We start from the raw sequence: 14,213 nt of genomic DNA, 5'->3' as shown, positions 1-14,213 counted from the left end.
TGCCCTTTATTAGGTGGACATAAGAGGCAAAATAACAAAAATGAATACCATAATTTTTTATAAATAGCACCTGAAAAATAACAAGTCTTGTTATTTCAATAATGAATGCATACCATAAATTTCAAGAGCTCTATTTGTTATCGAGAAGGTATGGAATAACAAAGTAGCGGCTCACAACAGCGTCTGTTCCCCATGTTAGGGGCGGCTGATCTACGTCCGAGTGCCAGGGAAGGACTCTAAGCTCAACTGTGCACTATGGTCCTCCGAAAATTAGGGGGTTGGTGTCAGGCTCTACGAGCCAGCCGTAAAAAACCATTGTAACGGAAAATCAGCAACAGAATAATACGAACCGAGACCAACGGCAACGACCCCAGCGAACAAAAAGGACTTGCGATTGGAAACTCGGTACGTGGAACTGCCGATCTCTCAACTTCATTGGGAGCACCCGCATACTCGCCGATCTACTGAAGGACCGCGGGTTCGGCATCGTAGCGCTGCAGGAGGTGTGTTGGACAGGATCCATGGTGCGAACGTTTAGAGGTAATCATACCATCTACCAGAGCTGCGGCAACACACGCGAGCTGGGAACAGCTTTCATAGTGATGGGTGATATGCAGAGGCGCGTGATCGGTTGGTGGCCGATCGACGAAAGAATGTGCAGGTTGAGGATCAAGGGCCGATTTTTCAACTTCAGCATAATAAACGTGCACAGCCCACACTCCGGAAGCACTGATGATGACTGTAATATCCCTATTTTGTGTGTTCTGCATTAAGAGTGCTATCGATATTGTACTAAAAAGAATTCTCTCAAAAGATATAATAAATGAGCTCATTCGAACTTAAGCCGCAACCGTAAGCGGAGGCATTTCAAACGTGTGTCTTTTTATTGAAAGCTTAGTAAGAAAATCTTAAAATCAAATAGCGTAATTCTTAATCTTTTTATTTAACAAAAGGCAGATATTAAAGTGGCGACGAGAAGTGAAACGAAACCACGAAATTAGCTCAGACGGAGAAATTCCAGAGTGAGCTTGGGTAAGTAGAGTGCAGAGCTTGAAGCATTGTAGACAGCGTACTTGTAAGTGATATTTCACTAGAGTAGTTGTTGGGCATATGCGAGACTGTGACAGTGATTAAGCCATTTCAGTGAATAAGCGTTTCCTGGTGGTGAAAAAAAATAAATAAATAAATAAAAAAAACCTGCACATCGAAATTGTGAATTTCATCTAGCTATTGACTGCTTTGTCTTTACCATCTCCATTTTGAAATTTTTCTTTACAGTTCTTATTTTGCATTAAAAAACGAGGCTCTTTGTTCCCTAGAGTACTACCGAATCGATTCTCCGAGAGGAAGGTCGTAGCCATAGAGCAACAGCACCGTGCATGAGAAGAGCGTTATCATTATCAAGTCGTGAGAAGTTAGATGATCAGTCCGATCGTTGTGACGAGTGCATGAGAACATCCAGCAGAAGTGCATGCGGAGAGTCGAGCAAATTGCATGATTGTTTGTGTCGACTAGCTACGAGTGATCGGACGGAGCGGTGTATATCGTGCTCCAGAGCGATTGTGTGAAGAACATTAAAACCCAACGGACTTCAGCCAGCGTTAACAGTGAAAACATTCGGCGAGAAGAGCTTAATCCGCGAGAAGAGCAACGTCGGTGAGAAGATCGAGAGCGGCGCGAAGAACAAGGTTGCCGTGAAAAGCTAAGCAGGGAGGAGAGCTACGTCGGCGAGAAGAGCTGCCTTGTTGAGAACTAGTGAGTAGTGAGCTGCAGTACAAGTGAGTAATTATCATTCTTTTCGATACATAGTGCAATCCATTGAAAACAATGTCTGTTCCTGGCATGATCGGAACGATCGATCACTATCATGTTGGTAAATCCTTTTCTAATTATATAGAACGATTTGAAATTATGTGCAATCTCAACAAAGTAAAACCTGAAGAAAAAAAGCAATGGTTCATTTCCCTCAGTGGCGATGATGTGTTTGACGAAATAAAATTGCTGTTCCCGAAGAAAAATGTAGAAGATTTAGATTATGACGAGGTGATAAAAAAATTAAAGTGTCGTTTCGACAAAACTGAACCGGCGCTTATGCATAGGTACAAATTTTATAATAAATTTCAAGGCCCGGCGGAAAGCTCGGAAAATTTTGTTCTGGCAGTAAGGTTGTTGGCCGAAAGTTGCAATTTCAAAGAATTTAAGGATGAAGCTATACGTGATCGACTCATTTTTGGTTTGAGAAACAAAAAGCTGCAGCGTAAGATATTACTGGAAGACGAAATAGCGGTAGAAGCATTAGAAAAGATGATTATTAATGACGAGGAAGCAAGCCAAAGAACAAGAGAAATCGTTGATCCAAATGACACGGGGGCAGTTTTGTCGGTGAAGCATCGATTAGGGCAAAGAAGTGACGATTACGTTGGTAGAAGATCAGCTCAGCGAGGTAGACAATTTAGATCAGGAAGTAGAAGTCAAGACCGTTCAGCAAGTCGTTCAAGAAGCAGGGATAGGCACAACGTACCAGCAAGAGGTCGATCCGACTGGAATGGACATAAAAATGCAGTTTGCAATTACTGTAAGCGTGTAGGGCACATCAGAAAAAATTGCTGGTTTTTGAGTAACAGTTCGGTAAAACTTGTAAAACAAGAAGACGACTCCGCGAGTGTACCGCCCTTTGACAAGTTCAATAGAGTACGCATAAGTGAATCTAGCGACGAATCAGATATCAACTGTATGAAGATTGGGGATGATAAAAGTGACCCGTGTTTAGTAGAGGTGAAAGTTCAAGGACGGAAATTGTTGATGGAGGTAGACACAGGATCGGCAGTAGCAGTGATCAGTGAAAAACTTTATAAAAACGGTTTCATTCGATGGACATTAAATTATGCAGCAAAAGGCTAGTTGTGGTTAATGGTTCCAGACTTGAGGTTGTTGGACAGATTTCAGTAGCAGTTGAGTTAAATGGTCATAGTAGCTTAGAGAAACTTATTGTTTTGAAAAGTGAAAATGATTTCACCCCTCTACTCGGTAGAGACTGGATGGAGACTTTTTATCCAGAGTGGAAATTGCATTTCAAAAACACTGTTACAATAAACCATTTGAATGCAGAGCAGTTGCGGGAAAAAGCTATCGGTAATACCCAAAACCAATTTAAAAAAGTCTTTAGTAAGGATTTTTCTGAACCTATTGTAGGCTACAAAACTGATCTTACATTCAAGTCTGAGCAACCAATTTTCAAACGGGCATATCAAGTACCATACAAGCTAAAAGAAAAGTTACTGGGCCATCTCGACATGCTAGAGCAACAGGGAGTCATATCGCCTATTAAGGCTAGTGAGTGGGCGTCGCCCGTGATTGCAATCCCAAAAAAGGACGGCGAGATTCGCATGGTAATTGATTGCAAAGTATCCCTGAATAAAATTTTGATACCTGACACTTATCCTCTTCCACTCTCTCAAGACATTTTTGCGTCCTTAGCAGGATGCAAAGTGTTTTGCTCACTCGATTTAACAGGCGCCCAACTCGAATTATCTGAGCGCTCAAAGAAATTTGTAGTTATCAACACTATTAAAGGATTATACACGTTTAACCGTTTACCGCAAGGCGCAACATCAAGTGCGGCTATGTTTCAACAAATCATGGACCAAGTATTGAAAGGACTTGAAGGTGTATGTTGCTACCTAGATGGCGTCCTGATAGCAGGGAAAAATTTTGAAGAATGTTATGACAAACTGGTTCAGGTGCTAAAAAGACTGGCCAGTGCAAACATACGTGTTAATTTCAAGAAGTGTAAATTTTTCGTTGAATCTCTTCAATACTTAGGACACTTGATAACTAAAGATGGTTTGCTACCCTCTCCGGAAAAGCTTTCTACTATAGAACAAGCTAAGACACCATCAAACGAAACAGAATTAAAAGCTTATCTTGGTCTTATAAATTATTACAATAAATTTATCCCTAATATGTCTACAAGACTTAGATGCCTTTATAACCTTTTAAAGAAAGACGAAAAATTTATCTGGACAAATACATGTGAAGAAGCTTTTCAACAGAGCAAGAAGAGCTTGTTGTCGGCAAACATACTTGATTTCTATGATCCAACTAAGCCTTTAATTGTAGTAACCGACGCATCTTCCTACGGTCTTGGAGGAGTTCTAGCTCAACTAGTGGATGGGTTAGAAAGGCCAATATGCTTCACCTCATTTTCATTAAACGCTGCGCAAAAAAAAATATCCGATTTTACACTTAGAAGCCTTAGCTTTGGTTTGTGTAGTTAAGAAATTCCACAAATTTCTCTTCGGGCAAAAATTTAAAGTGTTCACAGATCACAAACCTTTACTGGGAATATTCGGTAAAGATGGAAGAAATTCTGTCTTTGTTACACGATTACAAAGATACATAATGGAACTTTCAATCTACAACTTTGAAATAGAATACAGGCCTGGAACAAAAATGGGAAATGCAGATTTTTGTAGTCGTTTTCCACTTGATGAAAAAATTCCTACGGGCGTAGATCCAGTAAGTGTTAACAGTTTAAACTTTTCCAACGATTTCCCTTTAGACTTTGCACTGATTGCGAATGAAACAAAATCAGATAAGTTTTTAACAGAAGTTATGAAATTTGTAACCAATACCTGGCCCCAAAATATCCCAAAGCAATTTAGAAATTATTTGCACTAAAGGAGAAATTACAAATTGTTGAGGGTATTTTATTAATGAAAGATAAGGTTGTAGTTCCGGAAAATATTAAAAACGCTGTGCTGAAACTTTTACATGCTAATCATAGTGGGATGACAAAAATGAAGCAACTGGCTAGAAGGACAATATATTGGCAAGGATTAAATTCAGACATTGAAAATTTTGTGAAACGCTGTGATACGTGTGCTAAAATGACCATTATTCCGAAAGTAAAATCTACTGAAACTTGGATACCCACAACACGGCCGTTTAGTAGATTGCACGCTGACTTCTTTTACTTTGATAAAAAAATGTTTCTTTTAATAGTTGACAGCTATTCAAAATGGCTTGAAGTAGAACTAATGCGATACGGAACAAATGCTAAATCGGTGATTCGTAAATTTATCTCTGTTTTTGCACGATTTGGTCTTCCAGACGTCGTTGTGACAGATGGGGGTCCACCTTTTAATTCGAAGGAATTCGTTTCCTTTTTGGAATGCCAAGGGATCAAAGTTCTTAAAAGCCCTCCCTATAACCCGGAGAGTAATGGCCAAGCAGAAAGAATGGTGAGAGTGATTAAGGACGTATTAAAAAAACATTTATTGTACGAAAAGACAAAATCCTTAGAAATTAAAGATCGACTGAATCTTTTTCTAATCAACTACCGTAATAGTTGTCTTGGAACGGAAGGAATGTTTCCCTCAGAGAAAATATTTTCGTTTAAGCCTAAAACTTTATTGGATTTGATTAATCCACGTAATAGTTACAAAAATAATTTGTATAAGCCGGCTATTATAAAACCTGTGCAAAAAGAAGAGGGTCCGTCCAATAAACTACTCCGTTTTCCGGATGAATTTGAAAAGCTAGTGGCAGGGGATAAGCTGCTCTATAAGAACATTGATAAAAAAGATTTACCCAGATGGTTAGATACAACCTTTATTAAAAAGTTCTCCAAATATCTATTTCAGTTATCTCTGGCCGGTCGTCTGCTAACAGCCCATCGCAACCAGCTAAAAATGGTAGAACAGCCGCGCCAACAGTCAAGAGTGTTCGTACCCAAGGGCAGGATGGAATCCAGCAAGCGTCGCAGAAGTATCTCTGACGAAGAAGACTGTTGCGGATTCCCCGATGTTCCTTTAGTGCCAGAGGACATCCAACCGGAGAAAAAGCGTCATGTGCAGATTCGCAGTCATGTAGTGACACGATCGAAGGCTGGTTCAGCTATCAGAAGTGATTAATCAAAGATCTGAAAGATTGTGAAAGCAATTTTGAAGTTGTTTAAAATTATTGAAAAATATCGTAAACTCAAGTAACAAAAGAAGATAGAAATTCTTGATGAATTTATCTAAAAAGGGAAGAACTGTAATATCCCTATTTTGTGTGTTCTGCATTAAGAGTGCTATCGATATTGTACTAAAAAGAATTCTCTCAAAAGATATAATAAATGAGCTCATTCGAACTTAAGCCGCAACCGTAAGCGGAGGCATTTCAAACGTGTGTCCTTTTATTGAAAGCTTAGTAAGAAAATCTTAAAATCAAATAGCGTAATTCTTAATCTTTTTATTTAACAAAAGGCAGATATTAAAATGACAAGGACACATTTTACGCGCAGCTCGAACGCGAGTACGATCGCTGCCCAAGCCACGACGTCAAGATCATCATAGGAGATTTGAACGCTCAGGTAGGCCAGGAGGAGGAATTCAGACCGACGATTGGTAAGTTCAGCGCCCACCAGCAGACGAACGAAAACGACCTACGACTCATTTATTTCGCCGCCTCCAAAAATATGGCCATACGTAGCACCTTTTTCCAACACAGCCTCCCTTATCGTTACACCTGGAGATCACCACAGCAGACGGAATCTCAAATCGACCACGTTCTGATTGACGGACGGCACTTCTCCGACATTATCGACGTCAGGACCTATCGTGGCGCCAACATCGACTCCGACCACTATCTGGTGATGGTCAAACTGCGCCCAAAACTCTCCGTCATCAACAATGTACGGTACCGGCGATCGCCACGGTACAACCTAGAGCGACTGAAGCAATCGGATGTCGCCTCAGCATACGCGCAGAATCTCGAAGCCGCGTTGCCAGACGAGGGCGAGCTCGATAAGGACCCTCTAGAGGACTGCTGGAGTACAGTGAAAGCATCCACCAACGACGCAGCCGAGAGCACCATCGGGTACGTGGAACGGAATCGACGGAACGAATGGTTCGACGAAGAGTGCAGAACGGTTTTGGAGGAGAAGAATACAGCGAGGGCGTTAATGCTGCAGCAAGGGATTCGACAGAACGTGGAACGTTATAAACAGAAGCGGAAACAGCAGACCCGCCTCTTTCGGGAGAAAAGGCGCCGCCTGGAAGAAGCGGAGTGTGAAGAAATGGAACTGCTGTGTCGTTCCCAAGAAACACGGAAGTTCTATCAACGCATCCCGCAACGGCTTCGTGCCGCGAGCCGAAATATGCAGGGATAAAGATGGAGGCCTCTTGACGGACGGACGTGAGGTGATCGAAAGGTGGAAGCAGCACTTCGATCAGCACCTGAACGGCGTGGAGAACGTAGGCACGGGAGCCCACGGCAAGAGAAGAAACGACGACACCAGTGCAGCGGAGGACGGAAATGAACCAACTCCCACGCTGAGGGAAGTTAAGGATGCCATTCACCAGCTCAAAACCAACAAAGCAGCTGGTAAGGATGGTATCGCAGCTGAACTCATCAAGATGGGCCCAGAAAAGTTGGCCACCTGTCTGCATCGGCTGATAGTCAGGATCTGGGAAACCGAACAGCTACCGGAGGAGTGGAAGGAAGGGGTAATCTGCCCCATTCACAAGAAAGGCGACCATTTGGAATGTGAGAACTTCAGGGCGATCACTATTTTGAATGCTGCCTACAAAGTGCTATCCCAGATCATCTTCCGTCGTCTGTCACCTAAAACAAATGAGTTCGTGGGAAGTTACCAAGCCGGCTCCATCGACGGCCGGTCGACAACGGACCAGATCTTTACCGTACGGCAAATCCTCCAGAAATGCCGTGAGTACCAGTGAATACGACAGTATCGACCGCGCAGAGCTATGGAGAATCATGGACCAAAACGGCTTTCCTGGGAAGCTGACTAGACTGATTAAAGCAACGATGGACGGTGTGCAAAACTGCGTAAGGGTTTCGGGTGAACTATCCGGTTCATTCGAATCTCGCCGGGACTGCGACAAGGTGACGGACTCTCATGTCTACTCTTCAACATCGCGCTGGAAGGTGTGATGCGACGAGCCGGGCTCAACAGCCAGGGAACGATTTCACAAAATCCGGTCAATTTGTGTGCTTTGCGGACGACATGGACATTATCCCTAGAACATTTGGAACGGTGGCAGAGCTGTACACCCGCCTGAAACGCGAAGCAGCAAAGGTCGGACTGGTGGTGAATGCCTCAAAAACAAATTACATGCTGGTAGGCGGAACCGAACACGACCGGATCCGTCTGGGTAGTAATGTTATGATAGACGGGGATACTTTCGAGGTGGTGAAGGAATTCGTCTACCTCGGATCCTTACTGACGGCTGACAATAACGTGAGCCGTGAAATTCGGAGGCGCATCATCAGCGGAAGTCGGGCCTACTACGGGCTCCAGAAGAAACTGCGGTCGAAAAAGATTCACCCACGCACCAAATGCACCATGTACAAAACGCTAATAAGACCGGTAATCCTCTACGGGCACGAGACATGGACCATGCTCGAGGAGGACCTACAAGCACTCGGAGTTTTCGAGCGACGCGTGCTAAGAACGATCTTCGGCGGTGTGCAGGAGAACGGTGTGTGGCGGAGAAGGATGAATCACGAGCTCGCTGCACTTTACGGCGAACCCAGCATCCAGAAGGTGGCCAAAGCTGGAAGGATACGGTGGGCAGAGCATGTTGCAAGAATGCCGGACAACACCCCTGCAAAGCTGGTGTTTGCAACTGATCCGGTTGGCACAAGAAGGCGTGGAGCGCAGAGAGCACGATGGGCGGACCAGGTGGAGCGTGACTTGGCGAGCATTGGCCGCGACCGAGGATGGAGAGAGGCAGCCACAAACTGAGTATTGTGGCGTACTATTGTTGATTATGTCTTGTCTTAATGATGTTGAACAAATAAATATATGTATGTATGTATGTTTCAAATACAAATACATACAATCAAACGCTAAATATCGGCAATAAAAGTTGAGTGTCCTGGTTTACTCTAGTCCAATCTGAGGCATGGTAAAGGCTGGGTATTCAGATATCATTTCAGATCCGAGAATTTGAAAATTTGTATGGACTTTGGTAAAACACTCCCTTCTCCTAAAAGCCTACGTGGTATATGAGCGGTCTCCAACACTACATGGAGGAAGGGGCCTAGAAAAGTGTAAAAAACGAGGAACCTAATACATGAATTTTCCTTTACCTCTATATGCAATAATCCTATTTAGTTTCTATGTCACTGATCTAATGACAAATTTCGAACCCAAGTGGAAATGTCCAAACAATAGCTAACCATGGCGGGAACCTTTGTTTCAGCTGGTATTCAATACACAAAGCATGGAAAAAAAATCGTTGCCAAACATCGTTCGTCATGTCTAAACATCTGTCCAACCACACTGACTTCCGTAACGCTGTCAAACATTTTAATTCACTGAGACAACGCGCATAAATCTGTCATCCCGGTTATGCAATAACCGCACAAACAAGCCAGTCAACTGGCCGACAACCCACATGCGCCTTCTTTTATGTTGATATAAAATTTACGGCCTCTCCGGATAGGAAAACATTGCGGCTCTGGGACAAAACGTCCGAAAATCTGGGTTACTACACGCCAAAACATAATAATCAATACAAACAACAAACACGGGCTTCTGTCGTCGATCCGATCCGACCACGCATGACGCGCCACCACCGGGCGGCTGTTTCGTCTACACGAATGCAACACCCATGGAAGGGCCATTGCAGAAACCAAACCGCTCGCAACAGTGAAGATGCAAACGTGGAGTGCTGCACCAAAATAAACATTAGGTAAATCGCAGCAAGCTAGCGCAGCGCGGTGGGCCGTCCCTCTGCTCTGGTGGCACATCACATTGTCAACTAAGCAGGCCAACAAATAGCAGGCCATACATAAATTGAGCGATTACGCCTACTGTCTGCGCGGGGAGCTTCCAAACGGACAAATCCAGATTGATTTATCGATATGGGAGATGAAGTTGATTTTTTATTTCCAAAATCGCTCTTCTCCGTACGGGAAAGAGGCAATCAATTTACTCTTCTCTAAATTCAGATTGATTGCTTTGGCACTTGAAACCCATCCGGAGATAATTTCCCAACGTAAATCTATTTTTGAAACGATGTTGCCTTTCTCGGAGACGAATCCAAAAACAGAAAACCATGAATTACTACGAATACTACTCACCGAATGTTCTCCAGAGAGCCTCAGCAACTGCTCGGTGTTCAGCTTCTTCGTCTCCGTAATCGAAGGAATCCGTGAAATGCGAATCTCCATCTCTCTGATCCACTGTCTCAGTAGGCGCGGGTCGCCGTAGAACGTTTGCATCGGAGAAGGTTTGTACATGGCCTAAAATAAAAGACCGGAGATGATTACACTTTTTCCGGAAATAGATCCTATTCGATCGATGATGCGATGCAACGTTTCACTCACCCTCCGATAGTAGTCCATGTGGTCCTCCTTGGCGTGCACAACCGGGCCTTCGATTTCGCCGCGCGCCTCCCGGCAGCTGTCGAGCAGGTTCGTGTCCATGATAAAGTTGTAGTTGGTCTGCAGTGCGGCCCAAAAGTCGTCCTTGCCGATGCCGGTCGTGATGCTGCTTTGCAAGCTGCATGAGCTGTGGCTATGCCCGCTGCCCCACGACCGTCGCCACAGTTCGCGCTCCGAGTCACGCTTTTTCTAAAATGGACGAAAATAAGTTAGTGAGAATAATGCGAATTCTAGTAAAAAAATCCGAGATAATTCCTGGAAGGTATCCTACAAAATTTATGGAAGGAATCCAATGGAATTCCTGAGAGGAATCCTTCGGGATTCCTGGGAGGAATCTTTCGGGATTCCTGGGAGGAATCCTTCGGGATTCCTGGGAGGAATCCATCGGGATTCCTGAGAGGAATCCATCGGAATTCCTGAGAGGAATCCATCGGAATTCCTGAGAGGAATCTTCCGCCATTCCTGAGAGGAATCTTCCGCGATTCCTGAGAGGAATCTTCCGCGATTCCTGAGAGGAATCTTCCGCGATTCCTGAGAGGAATCCTACGGGATTCCTGAGAGGAATCCTCCGGGATTCCTGAGAGGCATCCTCCGGGATTCCTGAGAGAAATCCTCCGGGATTTCTAAGCGGAGATTCCTGAGGGATCCTGAGAGCAATCCTCCGGGATACCTGAGACGAATTATTCGTAATTCCTGAGAGGAATCCTGCGGGATTTCTGAGAGGAATCCTGCGGGATTCCTGAGAGGAATCCTGCGGGATTCCTGAGAGAAATCCTCCGGGATTCCTGAGAGGAATCCTCCGGGATTCCTGAGAGGAATCCTCCGGGATTTCTGAGAGGAATCCTCCGGGATTCCTGAGAGGAATCCTCCGGGATTCCTGAGAGGAATCCTCCGGGATTCCTGAGAGGAATCCTCCGGGATTCCTGAGAGGAATCCTCCGGGATTCCTGAGAGGAATCCTCCGGGATTCCTGAGAGGAATCCTCCGGGATTCCTGAGAGGAATCCTCTGGGATTCCTGAGAGGAATCCTCCGGGATTCCTGAGAGGAATCCTCCGGCATTCCTGAGAGGAATCCTCCGGGATTCCTGAGAGGAATCCTCCGGGATTCCTGAGAGGAATCCTCCGGGATTCCTGAGAGGAATCCTCCGGGATTCCTGAGAGGAATCCACCGGGATTCCTGAGAGGAATCCTCCGGGATTCCTGAGAGGAATCCTCCGGGATTCCTGAGAGGAATCCTTCGGGATTCCTGAGAGGAATCCTTCGGGATTCCTTAGAGGAATGCTTCGGGATTCCTGAGAGGAATGCTTCGGGATTCCTGAGAGGAATGCTTCGGGATTCCTGAGAGGAATGCTTCGGAATTCCTGAGAGGAATGGTTCGGGATTCCTGAGAGGAATGCTTCGGGATTCCTGAGAGGAATGCTTCGGAATTCCTGAGAGGAATGCTTCGGGATTCCTGAGAGGAATGCTTCGGGATTCCTGAGAGGAATGCTTCGGGATTCCTGAGAGGAATGCTTCGGGATTCCTGAGAGGAATGCTTCGGGATTCCTGAGAGGAATGCTTCGGGATTCCTGAGAGGAATCCTTCGGGATTCCTGAGAGGAATCCTTCGGGATTCCTGAGAGGAATCCTTCGGGATTCCTGAGAGGAATCCTTCGGGATTCCTGAGAGGAATCCTTCGGGATTCCTGGGAGGAATCCTTCGGCATTCCTGAGAGAAATCCTCCGGGATTCCTGAGGGGAATCCTCCGGGATTTCTGAGGGGAATCCTCCGGGATTCCTGAAGGAAACCTCCGGGATTCCTGAGGGAATCCTCCGGGATTCCTGAGGGAATCCTCCGGGATTCCTGAGGGGAATCCTCCGGGATTCCTGAGAGGAATCCTCCGGGATTCCTGAGGGGAATCCTCCGGGATTCCTGAGAGGAATCCTCGGGGTTGCTGAGGAGGAATCCTCCGCGATTCCTGAGAGGAATTCTCCGCGATTCCTGACAGGAATCCTCATTGGCGAAACTACGAATTTTTGCCAGGGGGTGCCCTACAAACAAATATTCATTAGTTCATCCATCCATCATTCATCACTCCATATTTCATAGCAATGCATTCAAATTCTAGGGGGTGCCTGGCAACCCCGGCACCCCCAGTAGTTTCGCCTATGGGAATCCTCCGCGAATCCTGAGAGGAAATCCTCCGGGATTCCTGAGAGGAATCCTCGGGGTTTCTGAGGAGGAATCCTCCGCGATTCCTGAGAGGAATCCTCCGCGATTCCTGAGAGGAATCCTCCGGGATTCCTGAGAGGAATCCTCCGGGATTCCTGAGAGGAATCCTCCGGGATTCCTGAGAGGAATCCTCCGGGATTCCTGAGATGAATCCTCCGGGATTCCTGAGAGGAATCCTCCGGGATTCCTGAGAGGAATCTTCCGGAAATCCTGAGAGGAATCCTCCGGGATTCCTGAGAGGAATCCTCCGGGATTCTGAGAGGAATCCTCCGGGATCCTGAGAGGAATCCTTTCGAAATCCTGAGAGGAATCCTTTGGGATTTCTGAAAGGAATCCATCGGGATTCCTGAGAGGAATACGACGGGACTCCTAAAAGGAATCCGACGAGATTTCTAAGAGAAATCCTCCTGGATTCCTGAGAGGAATCCTCCGGGATTCCTGAGAGGAATCCTCCTGGATTCTGAAAGGAACCCTCCGGGATCCTGAGAGGAATCCTTCCGAAATCCTGAGGGAAATCCTTTGGGATTTCTGAAAGGAATCCGTCGGGATTCCTGAGAGGAATACGACGGGACTCCTAAGAGGAATCCTCCGGGATTTCTGAGAGGAATCTTTCGGAATTCCAGTTGAAACATCTAAATTTATGGATTAGGTCCTAGCATAGTAGATGGAAATTTCAAACTAACCTTTAAGCTATTGTATGGCCGATCGATTCTCAGTCTATTCTGTGCCATCTCCGATCCCTCGGGTGGCGCCTGCGGTGGCAGCGAGTTGAGCGACAGCGAAGGCTTGATGAAGCACCCCGCGCTGTTGGATCCGGTGGCCGTCGAGGACATTGCGTTTGCCGCCGATGGCGGTTTGATCCTGTATTTGACCGTTCCGAAGGCCATACTCGAGGCGCTGTTGCTGTTTCCGCCTCCGCCACCGGTTGTTTGTTGTGTTGGTTGTGTCTGTGTTTGTGTCGATGTAGACGCCACCATTCCGCTGCCAGTGCCGCCGGAGGTCGAAGCCTCTGGCTTGACCGGCGTCGGCGCGGTGGTGTCCTCTCCCGTTGTTGGTGGTTTCATGGCGATTGCTCAGTCTGTTCGTTGCGGTTTCGTTCCGTTTGCTCGATTCCGTGTGGGGATAGCCAGTGGTCGTGGTCTGCTTCTGGGAAGCTTCTCCGTTTCGGTCTCCGTTCAGGTCTCCTGGTCCGGCTTCTTATCGAAGTAAGAAGTGGTGGAATCCTTGGTGCTCTCCGAACTGCTGGCAGTTCGCGAAAACCGGCATTTTGCGTCCGTTTTTCGATGGAGTCCCGGGTCGGTTTGGCTTGGGATTTTAGGGGTCAATCGCACCCCTCGGTTGCTTACAAAATGAACATTTTCGTTAGAGAAAATCTGCAAGAAAACAAGAAAAGAAACGTCAATCAATCAATAAATTCAATTATAATTGGCGGAAGGCAAAAATCCCACATAAAGCAAACAGCAAACTTCCACGTTTCTTTCAAACAATGTACAGGTCAGCATTTATGTACCTGGGTGTACTTCGAACCTAAGAATCAATTTCAGCACACACAAAAAAGCACGTCAACGCATTCAAAGCGAAGTTCAAAGCCGTCGTCGCGGTT

At 45.7% G+C, this 14,213-nt stretch overlaps 1 protein-coding gene across 1 annotated transcript in view; it reads right to left on the bottom strand.

Annotated features, from left to right (window-relative positions):
* Window positions 1–14,213, bottom strand: part of LOC109429628 (klarsicht protein) — an 833,281-nt gene that overhangs the window by 641,405 nt on the left and 177,663 nt on the right. The window contains exons 2-4 of the mRNA XM_029864114.2: window positions 13,294–13,983; window positions 10,345–10,590; window positions 10,099–10,260 (exon numbers count right to left, since the gene is read on the bottom strand). Coding sequence (XP_029719974.2) covers window positions 10,099–10,260; window positions 10,345–10,590; window positions 13,294–13,674 — 789 coding nt within the window. The 5' untranslated portion in view covers window positions 13,675–13,983. The remainder of the gene's footprint in view (window positions 1–10,098; window positions 10,261–10,344; window positions 10,591–13,293; window positions 13,984–14,213) is intronic.

This window comes from Aedes albopictus, chromosome 2 (assembly GCF_035046485.1).
Source record: "Aedes albopictus strain Foshan chromosome 2, AalbF5, whole genome shotgun sequence".
In the NCBI taxonomy this organism is placed as follows: Eukaryota; Metazoa; Arthropoda; class Insecta; order Diptera; family Culicidae; genus Aedes; species Aedes albopictus.
The sequence above is the reverse complement of the archived record's forward strand: the minus strand, read 5'-3'. Positions and strand labels throughout refer to the sequence as shown.